Source organism: Catharus ustulatus, chromosome 5 (assembly GCF_009819885.2).
Source record: "Catharus ustulatus isolate bCatUst1 chromosome 5, bCatUst1.pri.v2, whole genome shotgun sequence".
Lineage (NCBI taxonomy): Eukaryota > Metazoa > Chordata > Aves > Passeriformes > Turdidae > Catharus > Catharus ustulatus.
In genome coordinates this window covers 63303730-63328488 of record NC_046225.1, presented here as the reverse complement: position 1 = coordinate 63328488, position 24759 = coordinate 63303730, and the positions used below count along the sequence as shown (strand labels likewise).

Genomic DNA, 24759 nt, shown 5'->3' with positions numbered 1-24759 from the left:
AGTTGTCACAGTAGCAATAAATCCTAATAAATCCTAATAAACCAAAATGAGACTGTCCTTTCTGGAGAAGGGCTTGCTTACCAAATTTAGATGCTACTTTAATTTTGGAATTGGGCCAGGTATCACACTGGAATGAAACCTTGAAAGCCCTGGATTCATCTGAGTTCTGACTCTGTAATGTTCATGTCTTTGAAAAAATGGGAACTGGATAGGTAAATTAGAATGTATCTGTATAACATCCAGGTTCAGGTCAGGAATTGGTGCTTTCAATTCAAAGTGTCATGTTGACCTTTTCAACACCATTTGGTAAGTCCACTATGCTTAATAGAAATGATAACTCACAAATGTCCAACAGCCTGGTCTGAATTAAGATGTTCTTTTATTCTTCTGTTGAATAAGAAAAATGTGGGGAACTTGTAGTGTAAATGTAATAGCAGGTAAATTCTGAAATTCAGTTTGAGTTTGTGAAAAGGGAGATTTTTTTAACTGTTGCAGGCACTGTTGAGATCTTGTTTTCTCTTTGACATTAAATACTGTAGCAACTGGAAGTAGACCATAGTCTTGAACTTCCACAATTTGCTGTTTCAGATAATTGAGTTTTGCTATTATTTTGAAAATTTTATAATTATTCTGATGTAAATTTTATAGAAGTATGAGTATAAATATTTTGTGTGTAAATATTTTGGATATTATTGCTTTGTCTATTAAAAATAATTTTTGTTCTCTTTACGTGAATGCATACTTTAGAGAGAAATTTGGTTTTAATGAGAAGTTACAAAAGACATAAAATGGCATTAAATGAAAAAATTAAATATGCATAATATATAAGGTTTAAAATGTCTCATTTGAGTATCACTTACATTACAAACAGATATAATTAGTTTTGCACTTGCCTGCCCTTCCTGTCCATCCTTACCATCCATCCATTCTTCCCAAGCTGCCTCAATTCTGTGCTCATCCCTGAGATTGTCCTTTGATTATCCCCTTCCCTGTTTGATTCTCCCAGGTGTCACTGCTAAAGAAACAAAGATCATTCTTTGTGTCTATTTTGCGGAGCCTTTTTATGCTGCTAATTGCCTCAGATATCCTTTTGCTCTTAAGAATTTGGGATAACAGCCTTCTAACACTGTTATTACAGAGCAGGTCATCTTTCTGAAAGTCATTTGGCAATCCTGCTGGACCAAGCGGAGACTGAAATTAATTTTGTTAAACAGAAATTTGATCATGATTTAAAACAAGAAAAGCAGAAGCTTTGCCAGAAACTCATTACCAAGCAAAGGCGGGAAATGCTGCAAAAGGTGATTATTTTCAATGTATTTATTTTCATAGGGCTTACCATGAATTAGAAATTGAATTAATTGAAAAATAAAACGTAATTCTTACAACAGGGGTCAACACTGCTAGGGGCATGGTTTAAAATAAGTGCCAGTTGGTTTTAGCTGTGTACCACCATGTTCTGTATTAGTCATGCAGTAATTCATAACTGTTCTTTTATAAAAACCTGCAAGAAAGTAACTTCAGCTTAGCTGGAGAAAATTCTGAATCTCCTCTCCTTAGTATGGTGTGTCTGAGGGGGTCATGAGAAGCCAGCTCAGGTTCAGGAGCTGGTGAGGCAGATATCTCAGATCACAGTCACCATTTTCTTTGGGTTTCCTGGCCATGTGTGACCTGCGTGAATTCAATAGCACAGTTAAAATTGAGTTACAAACCAAAACTTTTTAAAAGATACTCTACCTATGGTTGCTTGTGGTAGAGCTCATCTCAGCCATCTGAAAATCAATGGTAACTCCAAAAGATACAGGTCATCACATAATGTAAGGTGGCTTGCAGGTAATCTAACAGAGAATTGTTGTGCAAAAGTATACTTCAAAGTTACCTTTCTCTGCCTAAAAATATGTAGAAAAAACCATCTTGGATTAAGTGGTAGTTCTTAAGATGTCCCAAGTTAGGTGAGGTTGATCTTACCTTTTGCAGGATGTGTTTCACTGCTTTGTGCTCTTTAATAGACACCAGTGTGAGCATACAAAGCTGGCCTGGTGATGGTGACATAATTTGTTATATTTATTCTCAGTGTAGGTAGCTTTGGTTTAGCTTTCCAATTAAACTGCAAGATTGGGGTGGGGTGAGGGGGGTGGAACCCTAACTTTTTTTTTTTGTAACTTTAAAAAATTCTTTCCTTCTTTGCTATTTAATCCAGATTCACTTCTGGAATACTGCCAGATCACTGAAGTTCAGATAGCTGAGATTATGTCAAACCACATGAAGATTCATTTGTTTAGCTGTTAGCTCTTTTATCTAGCAACAGTCCATTATCAGCCTTTGTATCTAAAAATAATCAGATTATCACAGACCTCCTAGGTGCTCCCAAAGCCAATCTGTTGAGGTCTAGGTAAGCCTCTGGACATTGACAGCAATTTCGAGAACATGGAAAAGCAAAAGTATGAAATTTTGTGTTGCTATGAAATTAATACTTAAGGAGCTAAAATGTTCCTTTTTCTTAACTTTGTTCTTCCTTTTGGTAAATGAATCAGCAGAAAGAGCATCAGAAGGAGCAGCTGTCACTTGGAGACCCCTTCAAAACTACTAATGAGATCTCTCAGTACCTGAGACACTGGAAAAATCTTCTGAGTGATCACACCATTGAATTTGAAGAACTTACTGAAAAGCTTGACAATGAGGCCAGTGAAGAGCTAAAGGAGCTTCTATTGAGCCTGGCACAGAAAGCCATTGAAGAGCTTAAACGTGTTCAGTGTGGAATGTTTGTGCAAGAACTGCTCAAGCTCAATGTGCCAAAGTTGTTCCTGCTAGAAGTTGTGGAGGAGCACAAAAAGGAGATGGTGGTTAAGCAGGCACAGCTTGAAAGGGAAGAACATGACAAGAGCATGGCTGCTGAAGAGCTGCTTCAGCTCACCAGGCAGAAGCTAAGCCAGGAACTGGAAACAGGCATCTCAGAACAGAAAAAGATAAGGGGCTGGGAACAGTCAATATTCATGCAAGTATCTCTCTGCACTCTTTTCTTAGTTACTCTGGTAAACAGAACTGGGAATTTTCACACCTATCCAGTTGTAATTCCTAATGATCAGTTCTCTGTTGGGCATTTAGGAATTTATTTTTTTTTCCAAGCACTCAGCCCATACAGTACCAGTGGGGGGATCACTGCAGTGGAAATCCCAGCAGTCTTGAAGCTAAAAATGTGGAATGAAGGTTTTGTACCTCCATTCATTCCATGGGAGGTATCACTTACACATCTTTCATTATTGTTCTCAGCCTTTTCTTTGAAGTCCCACACTTTGGAAATGCCAGTTAGTATGTCAGACCTCATTGGCCCCAAGTCCAAGTTCAGTATATTCCTTCGAGCCACAAGTCAAGCCTTACTCATCAGGTTTGTTTTAAGCTTTGGCACAGTATTTCCACCTAGTCCATAAGTACACTGCAGTGTCTGCCTGTCCAGCTCATGGCTCCAAGTCAGACTGGGCTGCTCTGACCTGCAGACAGTGTCCCTGGCACCAAGCCCTAAGCCAGAGAGGCATCATGGCACAGGCAGTGCTGCAGAGAGGAGTTCTGGCCCCTGCAAGTGTTATGGCATTGCTGCCTGCTACAATGGGAGGTGAGAAAGCAGGTGGTGGCCTTGCCACAGTTAGGAGACCTTGCACAGGGAGAAGAGCCCATGGCTGTGGACAGGAGTGGTTGTGCCTCTCACAGTGGGCAGCAAGGTCCCTGAGAGATCAGGCAATGTTCATGGGCATTTCTTCTTAGTTTCAAGTACACTTATGTCTGGTTGTTAGATTGCCTGAATATTTGCAGTACTACATTTCCTGTACAATGTCTATTTAATAAGAGGCATTGTTAGAGACATAGGAACACAAAAAAAATAAAATTGCAGCTTTAGGGGAAGCAGCTGGAACAGGCAAACCTATAATAAGCTGTGTGGCTCTGATGAAAATATGCCAAGCATAAAAGATTGAACAGGGAGGGAGAAAAAGGAAAAAAAAGGACACGGGTAAAAGTTTTTCCTTCATACTTCTTCTTTAAAGCAAAATAGATTCATATGGGCAGATTTATACAGACTGAATCTTTATAAGTTTTCCTGCCACATGTTGTAAAACCATATAACAGGAATATGAAAAGAAACTTTGCCCATTACATTTGCTTTGCTAAATAAAAAAAAAATCCATTTTTCCCATTGTTTTGGTTCTAATTTTAAGGGCTTTGTATTTTATTCATCATTTTAAATACTTTTCTGTGAGTCATTTATATGTATTTTCTAGCTTGTCTTAACTATCTCTTGTTTACATTGCCAAGAGCAGACCTGCAGGAATATGAAGGTACATTGTATGACCCAGCAGGACTTTCCTCTTTCTAACTTAGAATTCCATAATGATTGTGTTCCAACCTGTAGTGTACCTGTCATGTTCGTTAGATACTATCTGTATTTGAAGCAACAGTAATATGTTTGGGGTTTTTTTCAGTAAAATGCAGGGAAATATATACCAAAAAATGCAGCAACAACTGTCCTACCAATAGCCCCTTAAAATCTGTGGCTGTCTTTTTTCAGTCCATTGTCTGTCAGTTACAGTATTTTGATGACAGATGCCAGCTCTCATGTTTGTGTTCTCATCTGCTATCTAGCTATCACAAAGCATTATTTTGAATGATAGCTTTTCATTTTTGTTGCTTATCAAAGAGACCATGGGTCAGTCCAAAATATTTATGAAGATTGTTAATGCTTACAGTCCTTTTTAAATATAGACATGGCAAAACTCTATTTCCTGTATTTTATTTCATATCTCTCTATATATATCTATATATATGGATTTGTAGCATGAGTTTTCTTCCATGAGTCCAAGACAAGATGACAAATGTTTAAGTATGCTATAAATGATCACTTGGAGTAGTCTTGTCTTAAAGTAAACAACTGTTTGAAGGAGAAAACCTCATACATTAAAAGTATATTAATTGTTCTTTGCTGAATCAGTAGGGAAAAAAAGATTTCTAAACTCAAATATTTTAGTGAAATTATGAGGTAATATAGGCCATTTATACCTTAAATAAAAGTATCAGTACTAATGAAACAGTGTAATACATTTTTCAATGAGAAGTACTCTTTAAAAAACATGCTGTTCATGTTTTAAATACAAATATTTTTTGTGGAATAAAGGAAATTTCCAAGCAAATAAAAATATATTATTTTTTGTAAAATATTCTTAAGGAAATAAGATATATAAGGTAAGAAGATAAATGCAGTCTGTGTTAGTCAGACTTAAGCATGCTTTATTTTTAAGTCAATTTCAACTTGACCTGATCATCTGTTTCTTAGAGATCTGTGTTGAAACCTTATTTCTACAAAATGGGAACTTTGAGTAATTCAAATTACTCTTAAAATATATTGCATTTTTCAGACTGCAGAGCCTTTTTATAAATACCAGCTGGAACCTTTGTGACCTGTTGATGGAAGAGGTGAACACATACGTTTATAATAGAGATTTTATTTTATTTTATTATTTCTTTCTCAGTAGCTGTGACTGCTAAGTGCGGGGAAGCAGCACAGAGAGGCTTTGTGGGAAGCTTTTGTCTTGATTTCAGCTGAAGTTCAGGGATTGTATTGTCTGCAGAGGTAGAAGGAGTCTATGCATAGGAAATGTGCTAAAAATATTAATTTATTTTTCAATATTCAAAAGCTTTTTTCCTTTGAAAATGAAGTTTTACAGTCCAGGAAGCGCTGTATGCAGAATTTAAGGTATCCTCGTGGGTATTTTTTACATGCTGAGCAGTTCATGGCTGTCTGTGGAATAAATCAAAAAAGGATGATCACTGCTGAGTAAAGTGTTGGTGTGCATGCCTCTTATATTTTATGCAACATTGCCTAAATCACTGAACAGCAAATCACTTGTTTTTTTTTTTAACAGGCAGCTTCTGAGTTTACCCCTCTCACTCTCAGAAGAGGAGTTGCTTAGAATGAGGCAAGAGTTGCACTGCTGCTTCTCTCAGGTGGACAGCAGCTTGGCTTGGCCCAAGATAAGAGCAAGAACCTTGCTTCAGGCTTTTGAAGTGGAGCAGAGGGACACTGAGGTGCTGAAAGTTGAGCAGAATTTAGCAATTGCCAACAAACAGGTGGGAGCAGTGTGGGATCAGTGTGGGATCAGTGTGGGGATGTGGAGGGGCTTCTTGGGGCTACCTGTGCCTGCTGGCATTGCCTGCAGGTCTGGCTCTGTAGTTTCTCCATAGGTGTGACAGCAGTGTACACTTTTCCTCTCTGCATGGACCAGTGGACTTAAAGATAATTGTTCGGGCAGCAGTTGGATAAACAGTTTTTCTTCACATACACCTGTGTATTTCTGTTGCTTTTGTGAAAGTTTTGTGAGTTTCTGAAAAAGAAACTTCTACACTGTTTTGTCTGTTTAGGAAAGTAGCGTTCTTGAGTTAGATGGCCTTTCTTGGCAAGAAATTAGGCATGATTTCTGTTTCTTGTTTCCAAAAATTTAAGTATGCAGACAGTTTGGAGTTATTTCCCCACATCTAAATATGTAGAAGATGAGACATGCTCAAAGTTAGAGAAATATTTCCAACAAGGAATCCATCTCTGCCTATCAAATCTAGCACTTTCTAAAGAAGCCTGTGAGGGGTGTTTAATTCCTTCAGTAAAGTGGAAAAGCTGTGGAATGGTTTTCAGTTCTTATAAAGTATGGGGGCAAAAAATGTTTCCTGTATTAGTTGTGTCTGGTACCATCCAAAAAGGAGGAATTGCCCTTGCTTTGTTTTGGTTTGATTATGTTTTCTAAACATGTAAACTAAGTTGGGTTAATTGTGCTAGGAATTAGCCTGGTTCAAAGCCTTAATAGTTTCTAAAGTACTAAAGGAGGGAAATGACTTTGCAGAACCTTACAGTTGAACAGATGTTATCATTTCCCCAAGAGTACATATACTTAGTTGGTATTCTTGTAAAGAGATAGAAAGGTCAAGAATAATTTGATTACATGGAACGGTGCTTCTTAATATTATCATGGTTCATTTGTGATTCATAGACTGTGTTGAAAACAATGAAGATCTTAAATTAATTTTCTTTGTTCATTTTTAACTCTGCTGAGGAGACAACATATCAGTTAAAATCTCTTATTATCACTGCTAAACTTGTTTAAAATCAAATTTATATGCTATGAGTTTTCATGGAAAGGATGAATATATAATTGTACTTGAAAGAATTTTTTTTTTAAATTCTAACTTTGTCTGAATGTCCAAAATGAATCTTCTGAATGAATAGGCAGCACCTTCATTTCAGAAGTACTTTCTTAGTGAAAGTCAAATTTGCCAAGTGTTTCATTATTTGGTGGATGTGCCAATAATAGCAAGTAATAATCTTAATATTAGCATCGTCATATCCCTCTTAAAAATAAAGCATTTCTACTCATCTTGTTACAGCAGCATTCTAAAATGGGAAAAACAGGATCCAGGAATAGAAATAAGTTAGATATTCTGAAGAAGTCTTTACAGGACAAAATTTTAATTTATGAAGACTCAGTGAAAAATGAAGATTTGAATAGGGTAAGTACCATTTTTTCTCGACTGAGGTCAAAACCTAGATCTTTAGTAATTCAAGATTGACAGTATTCTATCAATGTGAATAAGAACCAGAGGAAAAAGGTGTAAGGTACTGTGGCATGATGCATCTCCCTACTATTGCGTGCATTTATCAAGGCATTGCATTTCATACTTATTAGTTTTAGCATTGTTTTAATTTTTGCATCTTATTTACAGAACTGGTTTCATGTCTCACCCCTTTTTCTTCCAGTGGTTATGGTACTTGGTGTGTGCAAGATTGCAAGGCTCCCCTAGATCCTGTGGTTTTCTAGGAAGACTTTCAAAACATGGAAGGTGCTTCAATGCATGCTTCAGCTGAGCAAAATTTAGTTCCTGAGCATGTGCTAATGCTGCTGAAAATCCAAAAATGGATTCTTAGATCCAAAAGCATTTTGAGTAGGGTCTGAGTTTATTTGTGCAGAGCTAATTGAAAGGAAGTCTTGATTCTGGTGGGTACATTTTAAAGACACACAGCCCCAGTCTAAAGTTAATCCTTGAGAAATGAGTGGGGCCAAGCTTAATATGGGATTTTGAAGGTTTTTTACTTCCCTTCTAGTAGATGTTCCAAGAGAACTTTCACATGTCTACGATATGGGTAATATTAGTTTTGCATGTCAGGAGGACATTGCAATGATAAGTTTGTTAAACATAGTTGATGCACAGCTGTAGAAGCTACACACAAAAGTAGGTGTCATTGGTAATTAAAATTGGTAGTTAAGAAAATAAAAGTGATTACAATATCAATTTTAGTACCAATTTTGGACAAAAAGCTATTTTTATACCTCTTTTTTATGGTTTTTATACCTGTATCCTGAAGTATGAAAAATACCGGGTCAGCATGTTGAGTCAGAAATAATTTCACTTTTATGTGAGAGCAACACATTGTTTGATTTGGGTGCAGATGATAAAAGCAAATGTTTATCTAATCTAGCACCCAATCTTTGAGAGCAGGGGCTTGGGCAAGACTGCAACAAGAAGCCAGATGTGTTCTAGCACTCTTCACTAGTTTAATAACTGTGGACTGAGAATGCTCAAATCCTTTAATGGGGACATTTAAATTTTTACTTCAATGTAATGCCCTGATCTTCAAAATTTAGGTTTTGGTACTATTCCTTGAATGTACTTCAGATTATGGGCTAAGCTTTTGAGGCAAAAAAGTACTGGATACTTGTTTGGCAAATGTAAGGCAGTAAATACAGCCTTACATTTTTATCAGAATCTTGTTTTAAAATTGGAAAGTTAGCTTCTCTAAACCTCATTGTTTCAGTTTTACATGCACCATCTGGCATGGCTATTGTCATTCTAATTGTGTGACTGGTTTCAGAGCTGGCAAGAGTAGTCAGAAGGAAACTCATGTGGCTAGGTGTAGATAGTAATACCAGTTGAGTGATGCAGCATTTTGTTTGTTTAAGAGGAGTTCATTTACTGTATAAAGTTGAAGGTGTTTCACCACCCTCTTAAAATACTGTGACATATTTCTTCCTATTTTAAAATATTTGATGTTAATTTAATATTCATTTAAAATATGCATTAATAAATATGTTTAAAAGGTTAGATATTTCTAGGTGTTCTAAAATATTTCTTCCTTGTATTTAGTCTTAATCTACCCTCTTATAGTTAAAACAATTGCAGCAGGCCCTGCTAAGTGGTTTACTCCCATCTTTCCCCCTTCAGTATTGAAAGGCTGCAGGAAGGTGTCCTTTTCTTCTCCAGGAGAAAGATAGAGAATATCACATGAGCAAGAGAATATCACATTTTACATTTCCCTCTCTGTCCTCCAGTGTCTGTGTGATGCTGGTATCCCCACACCACCACCAGCAACCAGGACACTCTTTCTGCTGGGTAACAGACTGTATGATACACAACCACTCTTAGCAGGTCTCTTATCAGAGAAAATTTGTGAGAATCCTATTAAATATCATCTTAGGTGTCTAAAACCTTGGTGGAAGTATCCTTAAATGCTTGTTTAATCATAAATAGAGTCAATGATATATATATACACATATACATAGTTGTGATTAACATGAATAAGAAGCTGTTAAAGTTTTAATGCCTTTAGTACATATAATTTTGATTTGTGCAAAGATATTCTGATGGCCAGAGTCAAGTTTTGTGCCAGTGGGAAGTCATATAGTGTCTAAGGACTACAGCTGGCCTTTCTGGTGTTGCAATTCACACCAACAGGGTAATCACTATAAGTCTTCATTATTTTTAGACTGGTAAAATGGGGGAGATTGGCTACATGTACAAAGGGTGCCTGCTGTGTTAAGGTACTAGCCATGTAGATATCCCAATTAAATAGTCAAGCTCATCTCTGCCTGTTCTTGAAAAGGGAGGCCAAACTTGATGGGATAAATGCTTTTCAGAATGCAAATGTGAGTATCTGCTCTCAGGGACCTCGGTGGTAGTAAACTTGACCAAAACTTTAAAAGGTTTTGACATTCCTCCTTTGATGACTGTAGCTTTTCCATTCTGTAACAGGCAGTAATTATTTGAGCATTGCTGTTAAAATACATAGTACTGGAAATTTCTGAAAATGCTGATTTCTGAAAATGCTTGTGGTTGCTTTTGGATCTTTTGGTGTGCTGTGAAACCTATCAGATTAGATTTGGATGAAGAGAGAACTTAGAGCTGGATGAGGAGAACCTTGGGCTCTGATATAGAGCAGTGTGTGTGGATGGTCATGTGGGGCAGCAGGTGATATCAACACTGAATAGGGGAGTTGGAGCACTCAGGGCTTCATGTGCTTTCTCTATCTGTATTTTCTCTCTCTTACAATCCAGCTCTTTGGGCCCATGCCAATAGTACAGGGGGAGAGAATAAAACCAAACTGGTCATTTTTTACTGTCTTTTGAAGATTCAGCTACCTAAATGTTAGATATGCAGTGCAGCCATTGGTGTCCAACTTAGACATCCACCTTACATGTCAATGAAAACCTATATTTTAGGATATGAAACCTAACAGTAATTTCACGATTATAAGCCGCACCATTTTGGCTAAAATTTTGGTCCGAATCTGGAGTGCGGCTTATAATCAGGTGCGGCTTATATATGGACAAAGAACGAAAAGTTGCTGTTTTAGTTTGGAGGACAGGTGTCTGCTGAGAAAGGCAGGAGCTTCTCTTTGAAATGGAGAATGTAAACCCCCTCCCTCCAGATTATTATAATTTTGAAATCAAGGGGCTTTTAGGCAAAAATATGGGAATTAGGAATAACAGTTCTTTACTAGGGAAATTAAAATAGAAATACAGTACTACAAAGAAACAAACTCCAAACCCTGACAAAGTCAGAGCACAACCTGACACCCCGTCAGGCAGGGTGTTGGTAGCAGTCCCATTCCATGGTGGCTGCATCCTCCTGCAGTGACAGATGTGATTCAGTTGGAGCAGTGCTCCTGTACAAGGTGCAGTTTCCCTCCAGAGGTCCAGTGGTGATGTGGAGAAATCTGGTTTTCCTCTGGAGTCCAGTGGAGAAAGGGGCTCCCTTAGTGTCCCAAAACCTCTGTTTTTATCTTGGTAAGAAATGTTGGGCTCTTCCCCCTGGCTGGAGAAACTTCCAACGGGATGCAGTAATTTTATCAATCCCACAGTGGGACTCAATGGGCCATTAGCAGAAAATGACTGGCTGGAGGAAGGATGGGTTGTGAAAAGATAAAGAACAATGCCCTGCCTGGTTTCAATGGATGACCCATTAGCAGAATATCTCCCACGGAGATAAGGATCACTGCCCCCACCCTTAAGAGATGGTGATAGAATAGATACCTTTTATCACACTGTGTATTGTAACGTGCGGCTTATAATCAGGTGCGCCTTATATATGGACAAAGTATGAAAAGTTGCTGACACCCGGAAGTGCAGCTTATACTCAGTGCGGCTTATAATCGTGAAATTACTGTATCTTTTTCTGTTTTTTTTATTATGAAGGGAGCTTAGAGTGACAAGCTCAGATGGAAGTATCTAAAGAAGGTAATTGCAGCTGGCTGCTATGCACATTGTCCCACAGAATAAGTCACAGTGCAGTGTCCTTGGCTGTCAGTATCAGTGGTACAGCATGGAGAGCTCATCAGTCACACTGCATTGGATCGTGTGCCTGCACATGCTGCACTTGCTTTTCACCCTAGAATAGTCCCTGTGGAAATTCCATCAAATGTCTGGCACCATCAGTTACTGAGTTAAATCACTTTGATTTTATGCTGTTTGATGTTGATCAAATCCAGTTTTAATCTTATTTGAAATCCATTGCCAGTAAGACTTTTGATTTACAGCTTAACTTTGTTTTGTATAAGAAGATTTTTTGCTCAAATATTGAGGAAATATATTGGGTTGAATGTCATCAGTCAGCATTAACTGACACTTGCCAATTTGAAACTAAATACAGTCTTTCTATAAGTTTCATGTTTTTTCTATGCAAAAGGGCATATTTAATCTTTCAATTTAACCACAGGTAATAATTGATTTATTTGTATTTCTAGCTTATAATTTTATTATAATAAAAATTATGTAGACCCTCTGTTTGGGGTTAGCATTTAATGATAGTTTTGATTACCCTAAAAGAAATACTGATCTCTTTACAGTATTTGACTCTACTGTAATTTTTTTTTTTTATTACAGTAAAAGCTTGGAATTGAAGGTTAAAAGCACTTCTTGAAACAGTGTATTACATTATAAGATAACAGCATTGATTTCTTTGCTGTCATGATCCTGCTTTTTAATTACAGAGTACTAAAATAATAAGTGTGCATGTAAGAGTTTCTGTTAATCTTTCTGTCTTTTGTGTTTTGGGTTTTTTGTTGTTTTTTTTAGATTAAGTATGAGTTGCAGGTGGAAAAAGAGTGTCATCTGCGCAATCTGGAAAATAAACTTGGAGAGTATATTGCTTCTTTAGCCTTTCAGAAGAGTGTTAAAAAATCCAAGATGCTGGAGATGTATACTGCTGTCATGAATGTGCAAGCTTTGCTCTTTGAACAACTGAACACAGCAAAAACCCTGTCAAAACTGGAATGCATTCAGATTTTAGAAGCACGTAATCCTGTAAGTAATCTAGTTATTAAAAGAAAAAAATCCTGTTAGGAAACAGCAACTATTAGAGTATCTTTGATATAGCTGCTGGTTTGCAACTTCTGGTGGCCCAGACTTTAATTTCTGTGTGTATGTGCAGTTTAATGCATTCAGTAAAAGTTGTAAAGAGAAGGAGAGCCAAGAAAGATTGTGTATTATTATTTTTTATTTTCATTATAATTGCATGCAGTCAGAAAGGGTAGTATTTTGGTGGCTCCTTAATATTTTATTGATTGAAAGAAAGTTGAGAAGTGATTTGGACTCATGACTGGAAGAGTAAATTGTTGTGTCTGTCTTACAGAATTGCTCATGTTGTAATGCTGTCCATATGCAAAATCCATAACCACATGATATGCTTCAATTGTCAAGTTTTTATCTGTACAGTCTCCTATATATCTCACTCCAGGCACACTCAGGCAGTTTAAACAGTAGAAAATCTGGAAGAACCTCTTCCTTCACCATATTTATTACATACTTGATATGTGCCAATTTTCTAATCCTTTTTTAATACTTCAGTGCTCCGTTTGCACAAGGACTTTTTTTTCTGCATCTGCTATTTGAAACCATCCAAGTGAGGCTTGGGGAGAGCACTGGAGTAGAACAAACAAAATGGGTTTTTGAGAAAAACCTTTTTGCTAGAGGGCATCATTAGACAGCTACTGCTGTGAAAATTCCTTGTTAAATTTTAATGTGGTCATCTCTACAGAGTTTCTCATAGAGTGGCAGTTAGAATATTTATATGCCTCCAGTTTTGCTTGAATTTGTATTAGATGTGTAGGAAATAGTGGAAGTTGTATGTAGGAAGAGTATTTTTGCCTTTTATGTCATAAGTGTGAAGGGCCTTTTCAGAGAAATTGCTTTTACCTTCTCTGTCCTTGAACAGGTGAAGAAAAAAGATTGAATAAAGGGCAGAAGTGAGACCGAGAATAGCTAACACAGCTAATACAGCTGATGAGGTAGAGGAATAGGTTAAAATTCAGCCTTTTCTCCAAGATACATGTTACGAAGTGGGCTTTGAGATAGTAAGCAATATAAAGGTTGAGGTGAGACAACAGTGACGTTGAAAATGGGAATAGGAAGCCTTACTTCTGGTGTCTAGTTTGGTTTTTTGACCAAAGTGAGATCTTTAGCATAGGGGATCCAGTCCCGTGAAGACTTTGGATTTTAACCTTCTGATTTTCAGGGCATTTTATTTTAACTCTAACTTTATCAGACTGATTATTAATTACTGCCTTTTACCTTAAATCACTTTGATATTATCTGTTAATTTGGTGTAACTAAAACTGGTACAGCTAAAACGAGTTATTCTGAGTTTCACAAGATGTTTCAGTGGGTTTATGCAGCTTACAAATGAATTTGAATGGTGGTATTCCTTAGTTTTGATCTCAGCCATGTGGCAGTGTACTTGCTGGATGTCCTCTATAGTGGAAGGTTTCAGAGAGCATTGACTTTTAACACAAAGAAAATTGAGTCATAGCTTTCCTCATTGTTCTGGTATTCATAATGTGCCAGTCATGTTTACTGAACCTGTGCAATGAATTGAAAAGTGTAATGACTGCAAGTGGCTGGGTAGAATAAGAAATGAATAAATGAAAATCCGATACCATCATCTTTTTTCTTCACTCCAAATGAAATTTGTTCTTTCAAGTTATAATTTAACATCTTATCATCATGTGTTTTCAACCTCTAGGAGATTGAAGAACTTGACAGGAAGCTGGAGTATGAGATGCTGCATAAGGAGTCAGCACAGCAGCATCTAATGAGTAGGCAGAGGTGGAGTCTGGATGGTTTGGGACTCTCAAATGAAGCTGTGGACACCAATGCAGAAAGACAAGTGACAGTTCTGTTAAGACAGGCCATGAATAAATGTAGACAATTTATAAACCTGTACCAGCAAAGGTAAGTTCTTTGATCTCAGGTTTTGCTATGTTACTGCAGTTCATATGGACCATAAGATATTCTGGAGAAACAGCAGGAGGAATGTTCTGCTGTGGAGGGATCATGCATCTGCCTTCTTGTGCTGTGGCCAAAAGCATAACTGAGGAGTTGGGAATATTGACATAAGAAATGTGAAATAACAATAACGTAGTGGCATGTAAATTGTGCTGTGTGTTGTGTGGCAGTCACCATTTTTTTGACAGGGATAGTGGAAAAATAATGATACTCATTAGCATTAAGGAAGAGAAGAATTTTATTCCTCTTACTTTGTCTCCCAAGAAGATAGGAAGGGACTTTGGAGCAACATGATCTGCTGGGGTCAGAGGAAATAGCTGAGACAATTTAAATTGAATTTCCATCTCCATTGTTATACTGTAGACTGAATTCTCTAGCACACAATTATTTTTGATGAGATGTATAAACTCCTCTTCAATTTCAATTTTCCCTGGCCACTTTTTAAGTAAAGATATCAGTGACAAATAAAATGCCTCTTGGGATGTATATAGAAATATCTGTCTTGTCATAATGGCTGACTAGGAAAAATGGGTTATAATTTGCAAAATTGCAACCTATTGTATTACTTTTATTAGGGTTACAGGAGGTAGAAATCACATTTCCATGTATATTGCACAGTATTAAAATCCTAGCACATTTCAAGCTTCAGGTAATGTCCTCAAAGTGTGCTTTCCATTAGAAAGAGAGTTTTCCATAAAACCGCTGATACATTAAAGATGGCTGTGCTAGTGGTAAGTCTGTTTTAATTCTGAAAAGTCTAGAAGTCTACCCAGTTTGGATGAATAACTTTCCTGTAGCAGAATTTCTGCACCAGTATCCACAAGGTGGTAACCTATCAGAGAAGCCTTCAAAGAAACTGCAGCTAGGCTTTGCTTGAAACTTACTGGAAGAAACAAGTTTTGTACTTTGGTACATTGCAGGATTTGTATGTGACGTCATCATGTTGTGGTCTAGAAAAGAAAAATAATCAATGAGGAAGCAATGAGGAAGTTAACTGTTTCATATAATATTTCAGCTACAGAAAGATCCACAACTTGCCTTTAAAATGTAATGATGAAATTTAAAGAGGAGGGAAGAGGATGGGGACAGGTTGAATCACATTGCTGTGGAATGATTGCAGATTTGAATTGTGTGCCAGAGCATAGCCTTAGATTCTGCTCTGATGTTTGGGGGTTCAGTGAAGAAGGGAAGAGAATCTGGCATATTTTTGAAGTTATGCTGCTCACAGTAGATTTGCTGACAGGCAGATACACTTCCTGAATGGGTGACATTCAGATTTTGTTTTCTATAAACATTGCACCTGGGAAGATTTCAATGTTAATTCTGTCTTTCACTTCAGCTTGAGAGATGAGCAATGGAATTGTGTGGTGCTTGAAGATCTCCTGGAAAATATAGAAACGAATGCATTTTTGGCAATTTATAGTCAGGTAAGCATGAAATTGAGCAAAGCTTCCAAGTTTAAATTACAACTGTATCTGGATATCAGTTTTTCTTCTTTTTTGGGAGCCATTAGATGTATTTAGAGGTACTCTGCTAGTAGTTGGTACCAGTTTGCAGCCTATACTGTCAGTCACTTCAGTTAATTCTGAGCTACTTTCAACCTTTGGAATTTTACTGAGTTGTAGTTCTTTTTGTTCATTTACAAATCCTTTCAGGGTCTGTCCTGTTGCATTTCATTCTGTGGAGAGCTGAAACGCCTGATTTTCTGTTTAACAGATTTACAGTGGGATTTTGATGTAATGATAAAAGGGGTTTGTTTAGATTTTGATGAGCGTTAAGAATGATTTGCATTGATTATGTTTCAAAATTAAATGATACTGCTAGTTAAATTTTCTAGTATCATTACTCATGCTTGTTTTCAAAACGAGTGTCTTCAGATAATTTGCTGTGGGTCGCCTGCTTGTCAGTCCTACAAAGGCCTTAACAATGAATCTCTTGATTGACCCCAGCTTTTATCTGCAGGCTGATCTTGGTTGATATATGTAGCTAGCATCAGAAAAGACCTGGTGGAGTAGCTTTCTGTATCCAAGTATCTTGGTCCCAGGGACCAGAGTGGTCGCAGTCCCTTGTAGCATGAATTGGGAGCTTTAGAAACCACCATGTCAAGGAAGGACCACTTTAGTCTAAGGATCTCTCAGCTTTTCCTGTGTCTTAGTTTGTTTCTGCTGAGTCACTCCAAAGGATCTGTTCCATAACCCTACCAAGCACTGAGGTCAGGCTGACAGGGATCTGCTTCCCCACATCCTCCTTCCAGCCCTTCTGGGCTGATGGGTGTCCCACTTGATAACCTCTAGTCAACTGGCACCCCTCCAGTTAGCCAGGACTGCTGGTAAGTGATAGAAAATGCCCTAGTGACTACTTGGCCAGTTTGCTCAGTCCCCTTGGGTGGGTCCCACCCAGCCCCATAGACTTGTGTGTGTCTGAGTGCTGTGGCAGATCACTGACCATTTCCCCTTGGCTTATGGAGATTTGTCTTCTTTCCATGATGCTTGTTAAGTCTCTGTGATGTATGTTCGTTGTGAAAGGGCTTCTCAACAGCATGGCATGTATATTGCAAGCTGAGAGGTTAAAACCATTGTTTTGGAGATTACATAAGCATGCAAACAGAGTTTGTCATAATTTTCACAGTACCCTGTCCTCTTTGCATTGTAGTAGGTGAACAATGACCCTGAAAAATTGTAAATCTTGACATGTTGAAGACAGATTTAAAGGCATTACTGTCACCTCACTGAACTTGAAAACCTGGGTACACTGTTCACCATATACTTGGGATACTGTGCTTTATGTTTCATTGATAAGATTCCCTGAAGAAATAATTTTTTTTCTATAAATACGCATTGAATATACCATCAGGGTTTTTTGTGTTTGTATTTTTTCATAAGAAGGGTAGCCCAGAGGTACCCTGAAACATACTTTATTGAAATTCCATAAAACCCATATGCATTAACCCTTCAGATATCTAAAGAAAAATTTGTTTTCAGCAAGTATAACAGCATAAAAACTCCCGACTATAATTCCAAACCTGACTACTTTTAATTCAACAGTAAAGAAGCATATCCTTAGTAGAATGTTAACTTACTAATTTATTAAGGCTTATGATGTAACACAGTCCTACTTTTGGATCTGCTTATCCCGTGAGTTGATGCTGGAAATTGGTTTTTAAATCCTTCTTTTCCCTGTGTTCTTGCAATTTATGGAACACATTACATTGACAAATATTAGGAAACTATATGAGTCCTACACTCATTCTTTTCTTTAAAGAGGATTTTCCCCTTTAGACTAGTTTTCAGAGCTATAGATGGCACCCTCTATGTAAGAAAAAAAAAGCAGGTAAATTTTAATTTCCTGTATTTTGTGTTCCAGCTTACATCCTTATCAAGACAGATCTAGGTCAATAAGAGATTTGCTTGAATGATAGTGAGCTCAGGATCATAAGCCTCTGGCTGAGATGTTACTTTTGAATAAACTCATAGCTGTGGCCCCAGGTACACTAAGTGCATTTTAGATCCAACAGATGATGGAGGCAGACTGATAAGTGGAAGCAGCATGGGAAGCTGGAAACACAGCATGGCTGGAGTTCATTGATTCTTGCATCAGTTGTTTACACATTGCTCAGTCCAAATACTTCAAAACAATTCTGCTGTTTACAATCTACCATTCATTCCTGGTTTTATTTCTTGATAATCTGGAAATACAGATGACACTATTGGTGGCACAAGTAGCACTTGCATGCACTTGTTATTATAGAAATGTGAATTCCTGACCTTTGTGATATTTTATATAATAGTATATACCTGAAGAATAATAATATACCTGAAGAATCAAACTCATTCCGTGCTGGAGGGCTTTTGATCTGACCATTCCTGTGTTTGCACACGCATTCACTTCTTTCCACTTCTGCAAGCTGGTCTGGGTAGCTGTGAGCATCTGAAAATGGTGCTCAGGCACATGTTCACACACCAGCACTCCCTTTGCTGCACATGTGCCTGGTGCATCTGCCTGATGGGCACCTGTGCCACTTCTGGGATTGCTGACAGCTTGTGGCACCCTGCAGAATTGCTTAATTGTTGGTTCTGCTGTGCTAGAAAAATATTAAGGTTTGCCTCTCAGTCCAAGTCATACTTAGTGCAGAAAGCTAAGAGTCAGAGAAGAGAACATTTAAAAGAAGAGACTGCTACAGAAGAAAGTAGTGCTAAAGTCATGATGTATATTCATAATAAATAACTGGTTTAAAGGTCCTGAGAACAAAAAGAGCAGAATAAGTCTCAGAGATCTGTCATGTTTATTCTCACTTAATCTTACATTTTGTAAGTTTCTAGAAGAGCAGTTTTTAAAGACCAGAAGTACAACACAGCAGTATAAAAATTAGATTTAGGTGTCTTTATTAAAATGTAAGCTCTTATTTACATTTCTGTCCAAAAAATAACCAAATAATTTCTTTTACTAGTTAGCCTGAGAAAACATCTCTTTGGTGTTCAACTTTGGTGCCTGTTCAGGCAGTTTAAGAACTGTACCAATTTACTTATCCCTCATCAGTCTTAGGATTTTTTTCTTGTTAATTCTGTGTGGTCTCAGTGGTTTCCATGGAAAATCTATAACAACACTGAAGAGGCTAGAAAACTTTGGAAAGTGGCTTGTTTTCTTACCTTTTGGAGAGAATTCTCTGCTTGAAGGACAGTTGTGGGAAAAGAAGGTTGATTGATTTCTTTATTTTGTGTGGCTGTCTAAATTTGGTTTAAAACTGCTTTGCTAGTGATGCTTTCTTTCAAAGAAGATTCAGTTAATCCAAGGATCTCCTAGGTGAATTCACTCCTCTGAAAAATTGTCATGCAGAAAAAGAGGCAAACATTTGCTGTGACGTTTTGAAACCACTGTGGACAAAGAACCTGGCTGTCTTCCTGCATGGTGGGACCTTGTGTGGTTTTATGTGACATGAGCTTTGTAGTCATCTCCTCCATCAACACTTACAGGAGGGTCTGCAGAGTGGTGATAATTCAACTATCATGAGTTATTGTGTTTGGCGTGTCTTACCTCACTTCAGCTACCTGAGTTGTATGTATGGCTTGAATAGACAACAACAGCTTTTCTTCTGGCATTCTTTGAGACATTTAACTTGCTTTCATTTGCATGTAGTTCTCAATATATTGTAGACTTTTCATATTTGATATACGACAGATCTGCAGAAACACCTTGGGGACACTGTATTTATGACAGTATTTATGTACTTATACAGAGCAGAAAACAGCAGTAGAGTTTTGGTGTTTGGAGTGGGGCAGAAAATGGGGCTGACTGAGTGTCTATGAAACAGCTAAATTTGAACTCAGTCTATTTGAACATTATATCAGTATGCTTTACTACTGACCATTGGGCAGAAATGGGCAGGACATTTGGAAATGAATACTTCCAAAAGATAAGCAGGTGTTTTCCTTTACCTCTTAACAAGCATTACAAGCTGTTCTCTGAGCTTATCACAGAATCTGATGTTAAGAGAAACTGAACAATGAAGTGATGACAGTGTGTAAAATTTTTCAGGACTGTTTTTCCCTCTGTGATTTTGCAGACCAAGGAATGCCATATTGCTTCCTTACTATCTTGAAAGGATTTCCTTATAGTAGTAGAATCCATAAATTAGTTAAGCCTTACATGTTAGAATATAATTGCCTTGTGATTTTTCAGACTGAAGGGCATCAGGTACATGCCTTAAGCAAATATGCCAAGATCAACTGGTAATTTACCATTTACATTGCCAAAATCCCAAATGAAATGAACAACCATGATATACATGGGCCACTGTGGGTAGGAGCAGTGAACATGGAAGTGTGACCACTTGATACCAACACTGTCACTACTAAAATAATCTTTAGTAATGTATTTTGTTTCCATAATAACTATTGAATAACAGTGATTAAGACTGACTAACATTTATTTCCAATGCTAAATTTATCTATATTCTGCTCATTTAATCCTCTAGGAGCTTCGTCTGGCAGGTTATTTAGCTAAGCTGATGAGGGTGCCAGTGGGAGTGTTGCACAGGGTCCTGAACTTGTTGCTGCCCTCCAGCTCACAAAGTGAGGTCCTTTCTGTCCTTGATTCCATCAGTAAATATTCAGATGGTGTTGTTGAAAGTGACAATAATGCAGATGAGTCTGGCAGCTGTAAGAAAAGGTAGGTGTGATGTTTTCTGGTAGACCACTACAAGACAAGATGGTTGCTTAAAGTGTGTGTCTATTTGCTGGACAATGAGATCAACAGCTATAGAAAAAAATCAGAGATGCATAAGTTGCCTTTTGAATATTTTTCTGGGGTAAAAATACTTTAAAACTACTGCCTTATTTTGTGAAATATTTTAACTATAATAAATTGATTGATAAAAAGTTAAAAAAAATTCTAAGTTTATTTAAAAGTTATTTCATAGATTTATAAATCCTGTTCTGATAATTTTCTTCCTGTTGTCTGAATAGGAGTTTGTTAAAATATTTTTTCCACTTCTTCTTAAAAATAATGTTCATAACAACACTCAGTTTTAAGTGTCTGTAGCTGTTAAAGATTTAAAGGAGATCTTCCTTCCTGATAGTGGAAGTTGCAACCTTGCAGATGTCTGTCCCTTTGTAGTTAATTACTGAAGTTCCAAGTGGCCATTGTGTTTCCCTTTTCTGACAGACTGGTAGACTCTCAGGGCCTTCATCACTCTGTGCAGTAACACCAGGGGATGCTCCCAGACCTGCTCTCCCAACTCCCTGCCATGTCTTGGGAAGGAGACAAAAGCAGACGTTGTAGCACTGAAACCAGTGGTTGGCAGCTGTGGGTTGTCAAGGAACAGATGAGAGTCCTTGGTATACCATGCCCTGAGATGTGATCTTAGCTGATTTAAATGATTTGTGGCAGGGCAGCAAAAGTACTAGAACACTCTTACTGACTGCATTTGTGGTATTGCTGTCTCATGGGTTTGGTAACTAAAGTCAGAGAGGGGAAAAAAATGTGTGTATTTGGGGATTTGCTGCTGGTAACTTTTCTTTCCTGCTCCTTCAGGGACAGCCAAGAGTTGTGGCAAACACTGGAGAACAAAATAAGGCAAGATCTAATAAACAGAAGTTTAGAAAAGATCCCTCCTCTAAACAAGAGAAAAGACAGGTAAGGAGAAAACCAGAAAAAAACATACCTGGGATTTTTTGTTTATAGTTTATTTAATGTCCCAGATTTCTTCTTTCTGCTGTCTGAAATCAGAAAATTAGTTCATAACTATGCATTTTCTATTTAGCGCTTGTGTTTCCTACAAGGTATTTACAGTAATTTCACTATTATAAGCCGCACCATTTTGACTAAAAGTTTGCTCCCAAACTGGACGTGTGGCTTACATTCAGGAGTGGCTTATATATGAACAAATTTTGAAAATTTACCAATCCAGAAGTCCGAACCAGCAGCAGCCCCGAACCAAGGCGGAGCCCCTCTCCCTCCTCCCACCGGCACCGGCCAGGGACGCCCCTCTCCCTCTTCCCGGCGGCACCGGCCAGGCACGCCGCTCCCCTGCCTCGCAGCAGCAGCGGCAAGCGGGGCTGGGGCCACTCCCTGGCGGCCGCCCCGAGCAGGGCCGAGCCAGTAAACCCCTTGATCCCGCAATTCTGTTACTAATTGGTTACTTTGTGAAAGTTGCACGCCAGTCCTCGCTGTGAACGAAAGTGTGGCTTACAATCTGGTGCGGCTTATATATGGAGGAAAAATGGAACGTTGCTGACACCCCAGAAGTGCAGCTTATAATCGGTGCGGCTTGTAATCGTGAAATTACTGTACACATAATAAGCAGTATAGTAAATACCTTAAAAGATTTTTCTGTACCTTTCCACAAAATTCTTACATTTTTATATACACTGCTCATCTCCCTATATTTATTTATTATAAGGTTACCTTTCCTTTTGCAAATTTGTAACTCAGAAAATGATGCGTGAAGTTTTGGGGATTAGAAGAAAAACTGCAGTTCTCTCTGTTGAAATATTTTCCTTATTTTCCAAAGTCACCACTACTGTGGCAAGGTATGGTATAGGAAGTTATGAATTTTTTGCCTCAGTTTTCACTTTTCAACTCAATTTTTTTCATTTATGTAGCTTGATGAAGAAGAAGCGACTTTCTCTCTTGGAAAAAGCAGCATTCATTCATCTGGGATGTTCACCTGCACATCCTCCTATGGAACAGACTGGTCCACCTGTTTCTCTCCACTCTGCAACTGCGGAAGCCATAGAGCTGTTAGACACAGGGGAGAAGATATTTTTGTTCCGTGAGCCAAGTGATCCAACACTTGCTTTGCATAATTTTCCAAGAAAAAAGAAAAAGAACTTCCTTAATTCTAAAAAGGCTGCTCGTGCAAACATGCACTCATAAGAGCAACTTCCATTTTAAGTATCAATTAGACAAGAGGAAGTTATTTAAAATTCAGTAAAATGATGAGGAAGAATGAAATGTACAGTTCAAATAACGTGTGTTGTTTTAATCTGATTTGTCTGATATTGGAAATGTAATTGTAGAATGGCACAGTTAATGATGCGCATCTTGCATTTTTAAATTCTTGTAAGTGCTTTGTTGCACTAGGCGAAATATGGGTATTCTATGATGCATTTTGGCAGGCAGGACTCTGTGTTCCTTCACTACATTTTGGTCATATTTGCACTGATTTTACTGTAGCTGTATTTTCCTTATTTATACAGAAAAGTTATTTATTTTATATAGTAGGTACTGATTCACTATTCTTGTATTTATATTTTTGTGGTAAGCTGCAGTACAGCAGATGACATGAAGAGATGAAGTGGATGAACCACAAGTCCTCTGTTCTCTGATTTTTATGTTATTCTAGTTAATTTACTGTTTAACATTGTGTTCCTAATAGGCTTTGCATGTTACTTCTGCAGTCTGTGCTCTACAGTGACAGCTGGTAGTCCAGATCTTTAGCATATATTTGTGTACTTAGCCTCACATCTTGGAGTAACTTCAGCATTTTACTGTTTCTAAACTTATTTCATTTGAACTGTGAGTGTGGCTACAGTTCTAAACTGTTAAATATTTACAACCTGTTGCAGTATTTTTCTTGGTGAAGCAGTGTCATCACATTTGCTCAACAGGAAAGTGAAAAATGTAAATGGGCATGTAATGTCTTCAGAAGCTCTTTTGAAAGCAGTGCTGCCAATTTTCACAATTTTAGGTAGTTTTGAAGTTCTTACTTCTGAATTTCTCTAAATTGATAAGAATGTAATTTTACGCTTCAAAAATTTTTAATTTTTGAACCTGTCTAGTTGACTTGAAGAATCCGATAAATATGAATCCTAAAAAGAGGAACAGAAAAAAAGCTAATTAAATTAACCACATGTATTTGTTAATATTTTATATTATTCTAGCCTGTTTTGAGGGGGTTCTTACTGTATTTGAATGCTATGCTCTGAGGCCACTGTAATAATACATTTTGTATTTTTTCTTGTACAGATCTTCTGGGCCTTTTTATTGCCATATTATTAAAAAAATTAAAAATTACAATATACATGTATCTGCAGTTGGCTTTTTTTCCCCGCTTCTCCGACAGGTTTAAATATTCATCCCACAGTAAACAATTAGTGTTTCCTATCACTACTAGCATTAGAAAATGTATTCATTAATTAGACTGACAGTCCTAATTATTATTTGATTGCATTCTTCAATCTTTTCATGGAAGTATTTGCTGTCACAGAAAGAGGAATCTGTCAGGGTTGTGGGATTACAGAGTTGCTATTTTAACTGTGCTTGGTATTTCATCCCGTAGGCACAGGTAGGTAAAGAGTAGAGTCTGTCCTGCCATGGAGGTGGGCCACAGCCATACAGGAGGAGCCTCAGGTGTTTCAGAAAGAGACAAGATAGCAATTTGCCCTAGGCAAGAAAGCAATTGGAAAATTTGGATATCTCGTGGCTGCAAGGAGCACTTGAAAGCTGAAGTACCTTCTTGAATGTCAGTCCCTTCCAGGATTTCTTTGCAAGCCCAGGCTCTTCACTATTACATTGTAAGAGGGAAATTACAGTAACTCATCACAGATAAGACATGGAGGCCAATAGCTCTAATAGGTTACAATAATAAAATGCAACATCTGAATATTGATGGCAATATCAATTTATTATCCTTAATAGATAATCTCTATGTCTAGCAATAGAAAGCTGATTTGTA

At 37.6% G+C, this 24759-nt stretch overlaps 1 protein-coding gene across 6 annotated transcripts in view; it reads left to right on the top strand.

The window, feature by feature from the left end:
* Window positions 1-24105, top strand: part of EVC2 (EvC ciliary complex subunit 2) — a 68071-nt gene extending 43966 nt beyond the window's left edge. For 4 of the 6 annotated variants that reach the window (XM_033059465.1, XM_033059468.2, XM_033059471.2 and 1 more), the window contains 10 exons: window positions 1139-1298; window positions 2532-2992; window positions 5907-6111; window positions 7417-7539; window positions 12378-12605; window positions 14323-14531; window positions 15925-16012; window positions 20557-20750; window positions 21615-21716; window positions 22685-24105. In XM_033059465.1, coding sequence (XP_032915356.1) covers window positions 1139-1298; window positions 2532-2992; window positions 5907-6111; window positions 7417-7539; window positions 12378-12605; window positions 14323-14531; window positions 15925-16012; window positions 20557-20750; window positions 21615-21716; window positions 22685-22958 — 2044 coding nt within the window. In that variant the 3' untranslated portion in view covers window positions 22959-24105. The remainder of the gene's footprint in view (window positions 1-1138; window positions 1299-2531; window positions 2993-5906; window positions 6112-7416; window positions 7540-12377; window positions 12606-14322; window positions 14532-15924; window positions 16013-20556; window positions 20751-21614; window positions 21717-22684) is intronic. The other 2 variants (XM_033059466.1, XM_033059467.1) reach the window with 2 other exon arrangements.
* The last annotated feature ends 654 nt before the right edge of the window (window positions 24106-24759 follow it).